Here is a 17,378-nt window from a genome sequence, read left to right as displayed (position 1 = left end):
CTGCAGTGCCCTCCGACCCCGTGCCGCTGCCCCCCCCCGCCCGGCACGCCCGGGCCGCCCCCTCTCGCAGCTGCGCCGGTGCAGCGGGGCGGAGCGGTGGGGCCCCGCCTGCGGGCGGTACCGCGGGCAGCCCCGGAGCCGCTCCTCGCTGCCTGCCCGCACCGCACCGCGCCGCGCTGAAGGGTGAGTGCAACCCGGGGACCCCCCCCGCTCGCCCCTCCGGGGGCTCCGAGCGGATCCGAATGCTTGTGCCGGTCAGCCGGAGAGACTGAACCACAGAAAGAGCGACCGCTGCCCCCCGGGCCGGGGCGCCGGCGGGAAGTGCCGGGGGGGGCAGGCCCGCACCCCCGCGGGGGCACAGCCGGAGCCCGCAAGGCTTGCGGGGGGCTCGGCCGCCGGCAGCGGGGGGGCAGGGGCTCTGCTGGCTAGAGAGGAAGTCCGGGCTGGGAGGCGGTGGGCCAGCCAGGGTCCAAGCGTGGGGCTGCGCGGGGAGACTTAAGGAGCTTTGCTGACTCAAAACGCTCGGTAAAAGCCGTTACTCTGGAGCAAAAGCACCCCCGGGCAGCTCTTTGCTACAGCTCCCCGTCTGTGCCGGGTCATGCTGCAGAATCGTGGGGCTCTGGCTTGAAACGTTGTTGCATGGAAGATACAAACTCAGTCTCGTGCGGCGCCTCAGTGCTTGGCAGCAAAGTCCTCGCAGCAAAGTCCTTGCAGCTGCTGACAAAGGTTGCTGCAACGCTCAGGGCACCAGAGTGCGGAATCAGCCGCAAGGCATGCCATGGGAGAGGCCCAAAGTCCTGGTGACTTTGGAGTGCTTTCAGATGGCTCCACGTTCCTAAAGCAGTGGCCTGAGGTACAGTTTTATACCAGTGGTGTCAGAGTAGCAGTTTTATAATACACCCGGCTTAATGCTTTGCTGTGCTCTTTGCTGCTAAAGTAAAACCCCGGATTATCGTTTAGCCCTGTGAAGGTGAGATGTCTGGGTCTTGCTGGCAGGCGGGTAATTTGAAGGGGGAAATGTGACCATCAACCTCTCTGCTGGGTGGGAACGTGTTCTGGTTTTGGGGTGTCATCTGTCAGGTGCTAACCTCTATTACACATGGGTGCAGCTGACTTTTCTTCCTTACTTTAGGTTTTCAGTGTTCTTACTGATGACTGTTTACCAAGCTTTATGCGGACAAAGCCAGCTGTTGTCTTCACCTTGCTCTATCGATAACAGCCCCTTTGCAAATGAGAAATAAAATCCTCTAGCCCCTAAAGATCATTCGTGAGGGGTGCTGGTGCTACTGCAGTAGGAAGGCTGTTCGCACTGGTGCCATGAGGTGGCCCATTTTCCCCCACACCAACAGGTTGTACTGGTGGGACAGTGCAGGAGACACCAAAACCTTGCTACATGGTGGAGGCACCAGATGGAGATAGGAATCAGCTGGGGTTTGCTTTGGAGAGAGATGTCTGCTCTCTTTCTGATGTGCTGCATCATGCGGCACCATCTTGGGTCACGCAGACAGACGACATCTGAGGTTTGGAATTGTGCAAGACGACCAGCGTTGGATGGGTGCAGGGAAGGGCGCTGTGCTCCCTTGCAGCCGGGGAAGGTGCTGGAGTGCTCAGTGTGGAGCAGCTCCCAGCAGCGCAGCTGACAGCAGGCCCGGCAGATGGGGAGCAGGAAGGAGGGAGAAGCACGCAACACAGCCCTGCTGCGGGGCAGCATGCTGGAGGCTGCTGGAGGCTGCTGGATGCGCCTTCTGCTCCGTGCTTCTGTCTCAGGCCTGTGTGGGGAAGCGCAAAACCACTAAATGAAAACCACGCAGGCCCTGGTGTCTCCTGGCTGGCTGTCCTGCTTGTGCAGATGTTGGCAAATGCCAGCAGCTGGGTGTTGTTTGAGGCTGTACACTGACTTGTGACTCCGAGAGGGCTCCTTGAAGCTGTGGGGATGAGCAGTGCTCATCTGGGCAGTGCCTCCTTCCTGAAAAGGTTTGGCTATTATTGCTGCTGTGGTGGGGTTTATTATTATGTAAGGATGACCTCAGGGGTACAAGCTACCCATTCATGTAGCCCAGCTTCTTTCAGCTCAGGGGATTTCTGAGCCAGCTTGTGTTTGTCTGTATTGTAATTCCCAATTTACCTCTGAATATATTCCCGGAGCTTGCCCAGTTTCCACTCGAATTTATGAAAACTGCCTGCATTTGCAACAACCCTCTGCCAGGAGTTCCACAGGTCTGCTTCCCACTGCACAAAAAACCCACCTCTTTCGGTTTGTTTTGAATCTGTTTCCTGACTTCATTTGGTGGCCCCTAGCTCTGGTGTTGGGAGTGGCCATGAACAATCAGTTTCTGTCCACCTCTCCAGAGCATCCCTGCAGGCACCGCACTGCGGCGGTGAGTTGATGGGACCTACTGTTGGCTGTAGTCCTGCTCTAAACCAGAGGCTGGACAAGGTTCCTCCAGATACCACCTCCCATGAACACCAAAGTGATTTTAAAGCTTGCTTGACAGGAACTGTGCAGAGAGCCCTTTTGGTTTGCTCTGCTTGAATTCCCAGCAGGCACCAAGAAGTGAAAATTCCCCAGCTCGCCATTTCTTCTGTCAGCTAGTCCTCGTGCTGCAAGGTCTTGGGTCCGTGCTCAGCAGCTCTTCTACACGCACATATCTGCATGTGGTACTTCTCCAGTCATACCCCGAAATAGTAATGGACTCTCTTTCTCTGACAGCACCAAGATGGCTGTTCTCTCAAAGGAGTATGGCTACGTCATCCTGACAGGAGCTGCCAGCTTCGTCTTGGTCACACACCTCGCGGTGAAAGTGGCCAAGGCCCGCAAGAAGTACAACGTAGAGGTTAGTACTAAGGCTGAGGGAATGGGAAGGTCGGAGCCAGACTGAAGGAGATGTTGCAAACAAGCTGGGTGACACCTTGCTTATTTTGAGGTGACTTGCTGACATTTCCTGCCCCACCACACAGATGTGGAAGGGATGGAGCTGCTATTCTGGCTCTCCAGCCTGGAGCAGACGGCACAACAGAGCTCAGGGTTTGGGACACCAGGCGCTTGGCACCAAGGCATGATAGCTGAAAGCGCAAGTTTTCACTTGGAAACACTGATGAGCAAGAAACTGCGCAGCCCTTTCTCCCTGCAGAGAAGGCTGATGCAGTATTGGAGGGCAAAGGGACCGGAGTGGAACAAAAGTGACAGGAGGGTTTCCCAAACTCAGAGGGAGCATGTGAGCCCTACCACAAGAGGTCTTTCAAAGTGACCTTCCCTCAGCATCCATTGAGGAGCCGTTGAGCTGGGCAGGGCTCTGGGCTGGGTTGAGCAGCTGGTCCTGTTGATGAGTCAGGGCCATGGCATGCAGAGGCTGCACTGCCACTTGGCTCCGAGCACAAATGCTCTTTGCTTTTTCCCCCACATCACTTGGCAAAGTGACAAGCAGGCGGTAGGCACAAGGACAGCCCTGGGTGTGTGCTGCAGGCCCCACGTGCCTGTTGGAGTGACCCTGCTTGTACTGCATGAAGTCAGGGTTACAGAAAACGTACCCCGTGTGTATGATGCACAGAGCACCGGATTTCAGGCTTAGGGAAGCCTCTGCAGCCAAGCAGCAGCTCCAGCTGGCAGCGTCCTCCCAGCCTGTTCCTGAGTGATGGGCTGCTGCCAGCTCCCCAGGAGAGGTGGGGGGGTGTCCTCAGTAATGCTGCTTTGCTCTCTCTTCCACAGAGATGGGATTTCAACAAGGCAGTCGGTCACCCAGTGCCTGGCTATCTTCTGCTCAAAGCAGGGCCAGCTCCAGGGGACAGTCGGGTTGCTCAGGGAGTTCGGGAAGTGGCCCTGGGCAAGCAGTAATTTCAACAAAACATTTGTGGGCTACAGGGCCAGAGCCAGGCTCTAACTTGCCAATGGAAGTCAGTCTTGCAAGCACCCAGGCAGCACTGGGGAGGGTTGCTGCAGGGCACACTCCTCACCGCTGGAGAACAGGCTCCCGAGCCCAAACTGCACTTGCTCATATTTTGCTGGTTTGGTGGGGTTTTTTTGGCAGTATCCAACCATGTACAGCACAGACCCTGAACACGGACGTATATTCAACTGCATCCAGCGGGCACACCAGAACACGTGAGTAACATGTATGAACTCAGGCCCTGAAAATAAACAGGGCTGTGAAGCAGGGCCTACAGCTAGACTTGCTGCTGCCAAGTGCTTAAGTTCAGGCTCAACACTTGATGAAAACACATGGCCACGTAATGCTTAGCAGTAAGGCCGTGCTGGCTCCTTGCCATGCCTTAAAAACCACAAGACAGGGCTGTGAAGCAGCCTCCTCTTCCCAAGCACCCAGCTCTTTGCCTCCATGGGTAGCTTGGGACACTAGAAATCTCATTTCCAGAAGAGCCTGTCTGGGGGCTGCTGATCTGTGGTGCTGCCCAGCTCTCCCTGGGGAGAGGCTTAAGTCCACCCAGCTACCATGGACCAGGCTGCAACAGTACAGAGGGGTGTTGGGAGGAGCAACAACTGATTCAGCTGGTGTTAAGTAGTATTTAGCAGTGGCTTTGGACATAAAACAGAAAGTGGCTGGCCTTGAAGAGACGTACAGATGGGGGAAGTTCCTAAAGGTTTGTGCATGCTCAGATTCCTTCCATCTGTGGCCACAGCATCGAGCACAGAGACTTCCAGGTCAGGCCCAACAGAGACTTTGGCAGGGGATGCTCACAGCTTCTGCATTTCTGGAGTTTCCTTTTTGTAAACAACTTCAGCACAAACACAACCTCCTTGTTTTTATTTTCAGATTGGAAGTTTACCCCATCTTCCTGTTCTTCCTAGCTACCGGAGGACTCTATCACCCGGTAAGTGATGCTGCGGTGCAGGTCTGTATGACTAACTCTGCTCCTGCTCCCTGCCTGGGGGAGTGTGGGGGGCAGTAGGCCAAGCTAGCCCCTCTGCAGGCAGCAGGCTGCTCCACTAGCCGTGTCACTCTTCACAGCTGTGCCCTTTCTGAAAATGTAGTTGTAGAAGGTCTTGTGCAGGGGAATTGCAAGTATTTAATAAACTCATTACTGCTGCTTCAGCTATCGGACCCCTTCCCTTCCCCTAAGGGTGCCTTGTTGGACAAATGGAAGCATTCACAGCCTCCAGTCCATTGAGTGGGAAGGGTCCCTCGAGCACTGCCTGGTTCTGAGTTCTGCAGGGTCCTGCTGGACTCACAGTAGTGCTTCTCAGTAGCTAGTTGCATGGAGGACAAGGAACACTTTTAGCCCCACCTAAACACATTTTCACAAGGAGTTTATCTGGCAAGAATAGATGGGGAACATGATGATCTTCCCACTCACTCCCACCACCAAAGAAGGCGTGCAAAGGATCAAAAAACCCTGGGTTATTTTTAGCTGAACACGGTAGACAACTCACGAGGAGGCAAGCATGTGGGAGAGGCTCTTTGCCACCAAAAGACAAATCAGGTCCTTCCTGAATATTCATTTTTGGAGAGGGAAGCAAGCAGCACAGGCAAATCTGGCAAACAAGAGCCACACTGCAGCAAGCTCTAAATAAAGCAGCAAGGTGGAAGTTTTTAATGCTCACAGCAGGAAAACCTGTACACCTGCTGGAGGCAGTGGAGTAGGGCTTGAGGCAACAGCTGCCTCCAAGATCCTGGCACTTGGTCTAGCGCATTAATTGGACAGTGGTGAAACAAGATTCAGCACCTGCTGCCTGTAGTACTTCACCATTTCTTGCTTGGGAAGAGCAAGGTTCTGCAGCAGATCACATGCTCCCTCCTCATAGGTGTCATGGAAGTGACTCCTATACCAAACTCACCCTAGCATGCTGCATCAGTCACCTGCCTCCACCGTGCTGACTCCCAGTTGTCCTAGCAGGGTCAGGACCCATGCCATAGTTGGTAGTCACTCCTTTGAAACAGGGCAGCTATAATAGCTAAACAGGTGCAAGACGCAGGTCTCTAAAACCTTTAATGATTTTCCTTTCTCTCTAGCGGATGGCCACAGGGCTTGGCATCACCTGGATCCTCGGGAGAATCCTTTATGCCTATGGCTACTACACAGGAGGTGAGTCTTTAACCTGCAGCACCCAGCGGGCACTTGGCAACTCAAGTCTCTTACAGCACCCTCAAGGCTCCTTCATCCAGCTCACATCAAGGAGGCAGCATAAAGCTTCCAGTCAGGGTGCAGAGAAAAGGGTGCAGGTCCACAGGCTGTTTGCTAACTCTGCAGTATGGTTTTCTGACTGATAGGAAGAACTCTAGTCTAATAACAGCACGGACAGAGGGTAGGTACATGGCCTGAGCTGGTGCCTGCTGTTTTGCCTTTAGCTTTATCTGTAGTTCCTGCTCTCTTTTATTTTCAGGATGGGCTAGTCTTTCAGTCATGGGCTGGTGACCTGACAAAACACTTTTTTTTTCTTTTTCCCCCACCAGATCCAAAAAATCGAAGGAGAGGGGCCATTGGTTCAGTTGCACTCATTGGGCTGGTGGGCACAGGTGTATGCTCAGCTTGCCAGCACCTCGGCTGGATCTGCCAGGGTTAACTGACCATTGCGATGGCTGCCTGGGAAACTAAAGGGAGTTTTGTTTTGATTTATATTTCATTTCCTGTTTTTTGTTTTCCTTTTCTCCTTATTCAATAAAATGAAGCTGTCAATTCTGTATTTTCATCCTGAAGTTTTAGAAGGTTTTCTTCAGAAGTTCTGCAGAATGCAAAATGCTCTTGATTTGTAGGAATAGAGAAATCTGCCCATCAGGCAAAGAAGTTCTAGCTTTTATGATTTTAGTGACTGAAAAGCCATCTTGCAGCCTGTTTTACCCATATAGCAGTAGCCCTGTTTCTGGACCACTCAATTCATGTCACTCTGCAATAAGATGTTCCAAACAGAGTTAACATTTATTTGATTGCTGAAAAAAGATGTAGGCGAACATTAAAAAGTTGTTGCTGTAGCATGTTTATAAAGAATAGTAGGCCTATAGGAAAAAAATCAAATAGCTTTTGCTTAAGAGTAGTGGCCTTCTATCCTGTGGTGGAGCCTGCTACCACTTTGGCTGTGCTCCATACTCTGTGTGTAGCGATGATTCTCAGGACTGTGCCTGTTCGAGGCAGTGTAGAATTATGAGCATCAGCTAACCCTCCCCACAATATTTTGTCCCATGTTGGAAGAGAGGTACAGATAGAAAAAAACAAAATTTGTGTTTACAAGGGGAATAAAAGGAACAAACAATCCTACCCTAAAGGTTTTATGTAGTCATAGACACAGCGTATGGCTACAGGACATGAGTGCGTCCAAGCTTGTATGTGCATTCTGTTAAGAAGCCAAAACAGAAGTTGACCGAGGGTGGAAGGCAATGGGGTTCAAGGCACGCAGCAGGAGAAGCAGCCTGGGCCAGGCCTCTGCCACTGACAAGCCTGTAGTAACACCTACATAGCTGCACAAGCTGCAGCTGGAAAACTATATTGCTGCCTTCTACTCCATGGTTCCCATCTTCCACCAGACAGGACAGAGCAGGCCCACAGGCTGAGCCCTGTGCATGCCTTTCCCCCTTGCAGGAGCAGGGTGGCTAAATGCTGCTCCAGCCCTCTCTCCCTCCAGGCACTTAGAATTTTAGAGTACTTTATTGCTGTGGAAGTGATCCACCTCTCTGGCTGATGGGTAAGAACTGGCTGATGCTCCCTTGCGCAGGACCCAGACCCACTAAAATACAGATTCCACATCACCCATCTCCACGCAGACAGTCTTCAGCTGTGAGTAGTACTCAATGGCTGCCCGCCCGTTTTCTCTGCCAAATCCTGCCGGGACAAGCCAGAAGTGAGAACACAGCTCCAGGCAGTGCCCGGTATCACTCATACCCCCCTGTAACTGTCATGTAGTCATACCGGGGAAGGTCAAACAGAGCTCACCTGATGACTTGTATCCTCCAAAAGGCAGCTCCACAGGGCTGATGTTGTAGTTGTTAATGAAGCACATCCCGGCCTTGAGAGCAGCCACTACCCTGTGAGCCTTCTGGATATCCCTGCAGGAAAAGGGCAATTCAGCTGGATCCCTTCCCATCCATGCCCTCCATCCCTGCCCGCCAACGTCATACTAGACAACAGCCAGCAGGTCACAGTGGTTTTTGGAGCCTGATCTGCCCTACTCTGTCTTTGCCTGCTCAAAAGATGCAGCACATATTCCCAAGGGCATTCAAAACTGCATTTGATTTGAGAGGGCAGGACAAGGACACTAGCAAAGCAGACTATGGCAAGCTGCCAAAAGCCATCTTTGCACACTTTCAGCAGTGTAGCAGGCTCCTGATGCACATCTCCTGGAGAGGCAGGAAGGCAGCAGGCTGGAAGGAATCTGGACAGCTGGGCCCACCTAACCTTTCAAGAAAAACTGGGAGATGTGCAGTCATTTACAAAACTCCCCTTTTGGCAATCCCTTGCTCTAGCTTTTCTGTAAGAGGATATCCTTACCTATGCCAGGCACTGCAAGAGAAGCATCAAGTTGCTGCAGTATTTCCTCCTTTTCCTCCCCTCCCTATCCAGTCGTACCTGGTGAAGACACCACCTGCCAGGCCAAATTTAGTAGCGTTGGCTCTCTCTATAACCTCCTCCTCAGTGTCAAATGGTAGGATGGACATGACAGGCCCAAAGATCTCTTCCTTCACACATGTCATGTCATCTCTGCAGTTCCCTGGAAGCATGACAGAGCACATGTGCTTCAGGTGGAAGAGCTAGTGGCACAGTCTTTGCATTCAGCAACCCACACAGCCTTTGAGACAGCACTCAGCACTGCACAGCCCCCCACCCCAGCTTGGTCAGCAGAGGAGCAAGTCGCATCCTGTATCTCAAGGCAGCAAAGGCACTAACTGCATGATTCCTGTCAGACCCTGGATGCAGCTCTTGGGTGCCTCAGCTCTCTCTAGAACACCCATATGAGTGCCTGTCCACCATGGACATACACAGAGGCAGGTTATGCTGAACGTGGCTTTCCCTAGAAGAAACTCAGCAACATCCCTGTAGAAGACCATGAATAGAAAGGATCACACCTAACACACAGGGTCGCATGTAGTAGCCATTCTTCAGCTTCGGGTCATCTGGCACATACAGGTCCCCACCACACAGCACCTCTGCCCCCTGAAAAAGAGCCAAGCAGAGGGTAGGCAGGTATGTCCAAGGAGTGTCCTGCCCCGCAGCTCCCTCCTGGGTTTACAGTCCCATTTGACAAACCAGTGCCTGTGCCCTCCCTGTTGTCTCTCCAGGTCAGGACTTCTGACAGATCACCACTGTTAGATCAGGGTCAGGGGGTGAGACTCATCCTACAAGTCCAAACAGTGCTAGTTTGGGGTGCAAGCACCACAGGAGCCAGTGTACATTGGAGGGGAGCAATTATAACTAGGAGCAGATTCTCAGCTGGCATCATATTAACTTCCACATCTTCACAAGGTGCAAATTCCCTTGTTAGTGAGTCAACCAGTCCCTTAGCACCCTGGCAACAAACACCTACCTCCATAAAATGCCCTGCTTTATCTCTAAAGGATTTCTAAATCTAAACCTAAAGGGATTTCCTTCCCCATCCCTCTTTCCTGTTTCCAAATTCTCACCTAGCCCTTCTGTCTTTCCTCATGTTTCCCCTTCTCCAGCCCATCCCCAATTTGCTACACCTGGTCACATACCTAGTGCTAACATTTAAAACATCTTCACACTTAACAAATAAAACCTGGAGAAAAAAAAAACCAAAGAGCCTCGGTAGATCTTACTGCTCTGACAGAGATTGTTTCCAGCAGCCTATACATTTGCCCTTTGATCCTTAGTAAGCTTCTTCTCCAATCAACAAAACTGGAACCCAAAGGAGGTAACTGCCCAGTGTGCAAGTTGTCACCACAACTTCGAACCAGTCCACACATTATGGATTATCCCATTTCACACACTGCCACGCAGGGTATCTCACAACCTCTGAAACTTGGCAACATCAGGATAAGAAAAGTCATGTCAGCTTCAATGCTGATTCAGAGATATGCACCAGGTCACTTTTAATCATAGAATAGTTTGGGTTGAAAGGGACCCTTAAAGGTCATCTAGTCCAACCCCCTCCCCCCCCCCCCCCCTTCAATGAGCTGCGATATCTTCAACTAGGTCAAGTTGCTCAGAGCCCTGTCCAAGCTGACCTTGATTTCTAGGAATGGGGCATCTACCACCTCTTTGGACAACCCGTTCCAGTGTTTCACCACTCTCATTGTAAAAAAATTTCTTCCTTATTATCTGGTATAAATCTACCCTCTTCTAGTTTAAAACTATTACGCCTTGCCCTAATGCAACAGGCCCAGCTAAAAAGTTTGTCCCCATCTTTTTTACAAGACCTCTTTAAGTACTAGAAGGCCACAGTAATGTCTCCCCAGAGCCTTTTCTTCTCCAGGTTGAACTCCAACTCTCTCAGCCCTCCCTCCAGGAGAGGGGTTCCACCCCTTTGATCATTATTGTGTCCCTCTTTTAAACCAACTCAAACAGGTCCATGTCTTTCCTGTGCTGAGGACCCCAGAGTTGAATGCAGTACTGCAGGTGGGGTCTCACAAGAGTGGAGCAGAGGGGCAGTCACCTCCCTCACCCTGCTGGCCATGCTTCTTTTAACGTGGGCCAGGATACAGTTGGCTCTCTGGGCTGTGAGTGCACACTGTTGACTTGTGTCCAGCTTTTCATCCACCAATACCCTCAAGTCCTTTTTTGCATGGCTGCTCTCAATCCCTTCATCTTGCAGCCTGTATTGATACCAGGAGTTGCCCCAACCCAGGTGCAGGACCTTGCACTTGGCCTTTCTGAACTTCATGAGGTTTGCATGAGCCCACTTCTTGAGCTTGTCCAGGTCCCCCTGGATGGCATTCCATCCCTCAGGCATGTTAACATCAGTCAGCTTGCTGTCGTCTGCAAGCCTGCTGAGGGTGCACTCAATCCCACTGTCTGTGTCACCGATAAAGATATTAAACAGTATCGGTCCCAGTACAGACCCCTGAGGGACACCACCCATCACCAATTTCCACATGGACGTCGAGCCATTGACCACTATCCTCTGGATGCAACCATCCAACCAATTCCTCATCTACCGAACAGTCCACCCATTAAATCCATATCTCTCCGAATTAGGGAGAAGGATGTTGTGGGGGGAAAACACGTTAAAGGCCTTACAGAAGTCTAGACAGATGACACCCACAGCTCTTCTTTTGACCACTGATGTAGTCACTCTATTATAGAAGGCCACTAGGTTGGTCAGGCAGGACTTGCCCTTAGTGAAGCCACCCTAGCTGCCTTGAATCACCTCCCTGTCCTCCACGTGCCTTAGCATAGCTTCTAGGAGGATCTGGTCTATGATCCTCCCAGGTGCAGAGGTGAGGCTAACAGGTCAGCAGCTCCCAGGGTCCTCCTTCCTACCCTTTTTAAAAATGGTGCAATGTTTCCCTTTCTCTGGTCACCAGAGATTTCACCTGCCTACCATGACTTTTCAAATATCACAGAGAGTGGCTCGGCAACATCGGCCAATTCCCTCAGAACTCTGGGATGCATCTCATCAGGTCCCACAGACTAATGTATCTGGTGGCCAAGACACCTATTGAGTAATTCAACCACAAGAAAAAAAAAAACCAGCTTAAATGGGAAGGCAAGAGGCAGAAAAGCAGCTGCTGGTCTGTTTGTCTAACAAGAGAGACACATTTCAGGGAAATCACAAGGCAGCATCACAATCTCACCTGCTCCTTTGCCTGCTTGATAAAGCCCTGGACACGATTCAGGTGGGGCCGGTTGATGAGGGCTCCCATCCGTGTGTCTTCCAGAAGTGGGTCTCCAACTTTGATTTTCTGGGTGCGTTTTACCACCTCCTTTGTGAAGACATCCAATATCTTCCTCTCCACAAACACACGTGTGCCATTGCAGCACACCTGGGATACAGGACAGACTGCTCAGAATAAGACACACAGCACTCCACAGTCCTGCTAAAACAGCCAACTTGTCCCTGGGGACAAAGACGACTAGATTATCCCGAACCATTCATGCTGGACACGGTGGTACTGATGCCACCAGGTGGCAAAAACACATCACGTCACCAACAGAAGCGAACTTGAGCTGACTTTTCAGTTCCCAGAGATGACCCTGGTAAGCCAATCTACCAGCAGGATTCCACAAAATCTGCAGCACCTGTGGAGATCCAAAATTTGGAACAGAGAGAGCCCCATAGGGCTGTGGCTCAGCACACTGGACTGGAACTCTCTGCCTCTCCAGAGGACATCAGCACAGCTTCCTCTGACCTCTGTGTGCAGGACTGGAGCCCAGGGCACAGAAGCAGCCACTCTGAGCTGGGTAATGGGTGTTAGAGAGGCTCCACTTCTGGGAAGGACAGGGCTAAGGTACGCTCTGCTGGGACACCCTGCACTGGCTTCTGCAAAGGCATCCCTTGTGACACTGCACAGGGAAACACGTGGCAAGATGGGAGCTTCAGGGCATGCCTCACTACGCAAGGCCACAGCTGGCTCTGCTGCCCAATTCTCAAATCACCCTGCCTCAATGCGAAGGTCTGCTCCTCCCCACGGACACTCACCTCACCCTGCGTAAGGAAGTTGGCCATGAGGGCTCCATTCACAGCATTCTCCAAAGCACAGTCGGAAAAGATGATAAGGGGGGATTTGCCCCCCAGCTCCAGGGTGACTGGTTTGATCCCTTTAGCTGCCATCTCCATGATCTGAGGGAAACAAGGACAGAAGAGACAAGTGACCCACTGGCAAAGGGGAGGCTGGTGGAGGGACGTAAGAGACCCCAAGGGAGAGCTCCTCCAGGGCCCTTCAACAACAGAAGCAGCACGAAGGGCAAGCTGTTTCCTAGATGTGTTTAGATCAGACTGGGGACAGTCTCAGAGGGTTTGGGGCTTGTTCCTTTTTTAGAGATAAAACCAACAAAACCCAAAGAATCATCCACAGGAAGTCTCGGGCTTAGCATAAGCTGAGGACAGCTGTAACTGAATCTGTGTCACTGCACCTCAGATACATGCACACGGAGCATTCAACAGGCAACGTTTCCCCTCTTTCAAATCAGAATTTATTTCTAGAAGACTTTTTAGGGACTTTTAATTTTTGAAGAATCAATTGAGGGTAAGAAATCCACACAAACTAGCCTCTTGCTTAAAAACAGTAGGTTGTATGCAGCTAAACCAAACTATTACTGCCAGAAACGCTCACACATTTTCCCAGTGCTGCTGTTTTATAGACCCTCCTCCCCACATACACCCACTTTAGCAGCTCAGAGACTTCACTGCAACCAGAGACTAAACAAGAGAAGAGGACCAAAAGGCTCTTCGAAAGGGCCAACTGCCCAGGCCCAGCAGGTTAACTGGAGCCCCAGTGTGACCCTATATGCGCAAGCTCATTGCTTGAGTCTAAAAATGCCAACTCACACCCCATTTTTACAAGCCTCATGCACAGAAGTTCAAAGAGGTATCGACACCCACAACACACCAGGACAGCTGGCACTATACACCCCCTGTGTCCCTGAGTGCGAAGGTGCCTTTACCTTGACACCAGTCGGCACACTGCCAGTGAAAGAGATTTTAGCCACATCTGGGTGATGACAGAGAAACTGGCCTGTGGTTGCCCCACCCTGCACCACATTGAAGAGCCCCTTGGGCACACCGGCCTCTGTGAAAATCTCTGCCAGCTTCACCACTGAAATGGGGGTGAAGGGAGAAGGCTTGAAGACCATCGCATTGCCTAGGGGAATCCAGAGAGAGAAAGGCAAGGTGGGATTAACACGCAAACTGCTTTAGGGAACAGAAAAACCCCACCCCACACAATGAGTTCATCTCAACAGATCCCAGAAGATCCCCCCAAGAGACAGGAGGAAACAGTTTCAGCTGAACTCTGCAAGCAGCAAAAGGGAAGAACTGCACCTTCCTCCTGGGAAGGGCTGGGGGAGATTGGGCTGCTGGTCCTGCAACTGCAGACATTTTCCAGAGACCTTCCTTGTCTGGTACGCAGCCAAGCAATCAATCTTTTTCCTGGTGTACTCCCACCCTCTTGGCATCTGCCGTGTTTCCAGTTCCATTTCCTTTCCCCTGCTCCCAGAGTAACAGCCTGAAGGTTCTGCTAATCCTTCAACACCTCCTTCAAGGTAATCCTAGACTTCACCCACAAAATCACTCTCCCCCACAGGACCATTTGGCTTCAAAGAGAAGCTTGTGTGGGCAGAGTCTCCATTACCACAAGCCAAAGCTGGGGCAGACTTCCAGCAGGCAATCTGGAAAGGGTAATTCCAGGCTCCAATTCCAACACACACCCCAAGGGGCTCTCTCCGAGTGTACCCAAAGGATCCCCCAGGAAGCTGGATGTGTTCACCTGCAAAGAAAAGAAACAGCCAGAAGGTAGAGAACAGCAAAGCCCCTTCCCATCTTATCAGAGCCTCAGGGGCCAGATCACGCTCTGACTGGAGACACAGGGCTTTTACCCCAGGCATGCCCACAGAGGGTGCGCAAGGGCCCACAGAGCGCAACAGCATTAGGTGGAGATGTCTGAAAATCCTTCCAAGATCATGAGAAGAAGGAGTAGTCCATCTCTTAGAGAAATCAGCAGCAAAGATGGTTGTGTGCCATGGAAGTTACCAGGAAATGCAAGTAGCAGGACAAAGTAAACTCCAATCACGTTCTTACCAGCTAGAGATCCTGCCAGTCCTGCATAATACTCCAGGCACTGCCAGGATATGTCAATGTCCACTCTGGCTTCAAAGATGGATTTCCCATTGTTGATGGTTTCCAAGGTGGCAATTTCTTCTCTCTGCTCCTGTGAGAGGTACAGGACAGTGACAACAGATGAGAGAAGCCTGTAGTAGAACTCCACAAGGAGATACCTGCTTCCCAAGCACACAAGTCCTGAACAAAACTGCCACCAGTAAGCCAGGCTCCGCCATGAGAAACTGTCATCTCTAAAAGGTGCATTCCTAAGTGGTATTTATTGGTTTCCCAGGGTCAACTGATTGCAGGGGAATGTCAAACGGACAGCTGCTGTGATTCACTGCTAGACCAGTCTTGCTTAACATCCCTGTTTATCCAACAGATGAGCAAACCTGAACTTGGAAGCCAGATGGCAAACAATGTTTAGAATTCACAGAACTACAGTGGGAAGAAGAGCAAACAGCAAGATCAAAGTGGAACCAGGGGACTTAGTGAAGGACTGACAAAGCAAGGCAGCTGGGAAGCATCCTTTAACAGACCATCACCCAGACAGAAATATTACCCTGCTGCAGAAGTCTGGCAAAAAAGCAGACATTTGGCAGAAATAAAACAGTTTTCTCACCGCATATACACACTGGTTTCTTACAGATCTGTGCTTTGATGGAGATTAGCTTCCAATGTCCAATAACATGTTATCTCACAAAGGAATTTGTGGTAAGAGCTAGCTTATTTGTATCCACTCCCATGTGTATTATCTGATATCTAAGATAAAAAACAGCATTCCTGTGTTTTTTATATTGCTAAAACAAGACAGACTCGTCATGCAACAAGGTCCGACAAGCTGAAAGATCAACAATATGACCGTTACACAATTTCAGCTTTGAAATCAGTGAAGCTTAATCTCTGGAGTTGAGAAAGGAAGTCTGAGCCCTGCAAGAAGTCGATTGGATGGCTTCCATTTATTCTAACAGAATTAAGCAGACAACATATATGCTGGCCTTGAATACAGTGATAAGACTGAAGCCCTGCCCAAGGCAGCCTACAGTCTCTTCTGGGCAAAGGTGGGTTGTAACTCCTTTATTTCTTTTGAGGCTCTGGAAGACCTGTTAGAAGCCCCTAACAGCCAATTAACCCACAATAAAGTTCAGACACAGAACCACCCCTCTCCAACTAGGAGACGTACCCGAATAATCCTAGCAGCCTCCAGCAGCACCCTGCTTCGCTCCATGCCAGACATCTGACTCCATATTTTAAAGGCAGCCTTTGCACTCTGCACAGCCAGATCAACCTCCTTCTCCCCAGAGGAGAGCAGCTTGCATATCACGCGACCTGAGCATGTTTTAAACAGGAATTTAGTAACAGGAATATTTCAGAAAAGGAGCAAAGAAGAACATGGTTTATCTTGCATCAAAACCCCAGCACTTCAGCCACCTATACCAGGCTACAGGACTTCACGCTATGGTCCCCATGGATTTGTAATCGGCTATGGAAGAGGTGTTGCAATTCAGCTGGTCTGAATTAAAAGATCTGCCATTCTCCATAGCCATCTTCTAGTTACTAATTAACTCTAATTGTTACAGAATTCCTCTTTCCCATGGAGCCTGTTATACTTCTACCACCAGCTTCAGGACTCTGTTATGCAATCCTCATCATAGTTAAACACGCTCTTTCTTGAAGTGATTCTGCTGAAACCTAGATTCCTCCAATTAAAAACCAGTAATTTTATCAACGTTTAAATCGCATCCTTTGCCAAAATCAGGCAGAACTCGATTTTTTTGTGTAACTGAGAGCCAAGAGCTAATTTCTGTGAAAAAGTCCAGTGCTGGCCTTGCACTGCAGGAGGCAAAACGCAGCCACCACATACCACCGCGGCGCTCAGGCAGCTCGCACAGGCGCGATCCCGTCTGCAGAGCTGGGAGAAGCCGAAGGCACCCGGGCCTTGCAGGGGAGTAAGGGGGCAACCCCCGGCCCCACACCTCAGCGCAGGCTTATCCCCCCCACCCCAGGTACCTGTGGCTGGTTCATACACCTCCTCAGCCTGGCCGCCGTCGGCAGGCTGAACGCGGGAGCCCGCTCGGTAGTTGAGGGGCTGGTTAACGGTGAGGGTGCCGGTAGCGCTGCTCATGGCGAGGCCGGGACGGAGCACACACAAGCGGGGCAGGAGGTTCGCCAAGCGGGACCGCACCAGCATGAGCTGGGCCGCCGGGAAGGATGCGGTGGAGTCGGGAAAACCCCACGGGAAGAGGGTAAATGTCGTAGAGGCGACGCGCAACCCCCCACCGTGGAGACGCAGCTCCCACTGGCGCCTTTCTACCTCAGGGCCTCGGCTCCGCCCCCCCCCCCCCCCCCCCCCGCTGAACCCGCGGCCCTGCCCAGCGCTTGGGCTCCCCCTGCCGGCTGGGAGGTCTAATAGTTGCAATTTGGGTCAAAAAGGACAAAAAAAATAATTAACAGAGGAATCGATGGAGCATCGAGTGTATGTGAATTAGCACCAGCTGGCAGCAGTTAAACCTCAAAGATGCGAGCACAATTGCCATTTAGCTTGAGATGTACACGCGGGGTTTTGTCTTGAAGTTACATGCAAAACAGAAACAAGAAGGTCTTTTTTTTTTTTCTCCCCTCTAAACCACAGCCTTCCTGCAGTCATAAACTTGTTTTCCATTCCACTTGATAGATTCTTCGAATTCAGACCTTTCAGCGGCCAAGCTTAGGAGAACTGTTC

The 17,378-nt window shown here is 51.1% G+C and overlaps 2 protein-coding genes across 2 annotated transcripts; one reads left to right on the top strand and one right to left on the bottom strand.

The window, feature by feature from the left end:
• The first annotated feature begins 86 nt into the window (after positions 1-86).
• Positions 87-6,620, top strand: MGST3 (microsomal glutathione S-transferase 3). Its single transcript, XM_040610708.1, has 6 exons — positions 87-183; positions 2,711-2,834; positions 4,026-4,099; positions 4,767-4,824; positions 5,964-6,036; positions 6,405-6,620. Exons 2-6 carry the CDS (start codon positions 2,718-2,720, stop codon positions 6,512-6,514), a joined length of 432 nt encoding a protein of 143 aa, XP_040466642.1. The 5' UTR covers positions 87-183; positions 2,711-2,717; the 3' UTR covers positions 6,515-6,620.
• Positions 6,621-7,174: 554 nt separating this feature from the next.
• On the bottom strand, positions 7,175-16,974 carry ALDH9A1 (aldehyde dehydrogenase 9 family member A1). The gene is made up of 11 exons (XM_040610702.1): positions 16,667-16,974; positions 15,840-15,985; positions 14,636-14,765; positions 14,190-14,324; positions 13,504-13,700; positions 12,539-12,679; positions 11,694-11,882; positions 9,006-9,093; positions 8,509-8,650; positions 7,876-7,988; positions 7,175-7,764 (listed from the first exon to the last, which is right to left on the bottom strand). Exons 1-11 carry the CDS (start codon positions 16,845-16,847, stop codon positions 7,670-7,672), a joined length of 1,557 nt encoding a protein of 518 aa, XP_040466636.1. The 5' UTR covers positions 16,848-16,974; the 3' UTR covers positions 7,175-7,669.
• Between the last annotated feature and the right edge of the window lie 404 nt (positions 16,975-17,378).

This window comes from Falco naumanni, chromosome 11 (genome assembly GCF_017639655.2).
Source record: "Falco naumanni isolate bFalNau1 chromosome 11, bFalNau1.pat, whole genome shotgun sequence".
Lineage (NCBI taxonomy): Eukaryota > Metazoa > Chordata > Aves > Falconiformes > Falconidae > Falco > Falco naumanni.
Note: the sequence above shows the minus strand (reverse complement) of the source record. Positions and strands in the feature narration are given on the sequence as shown.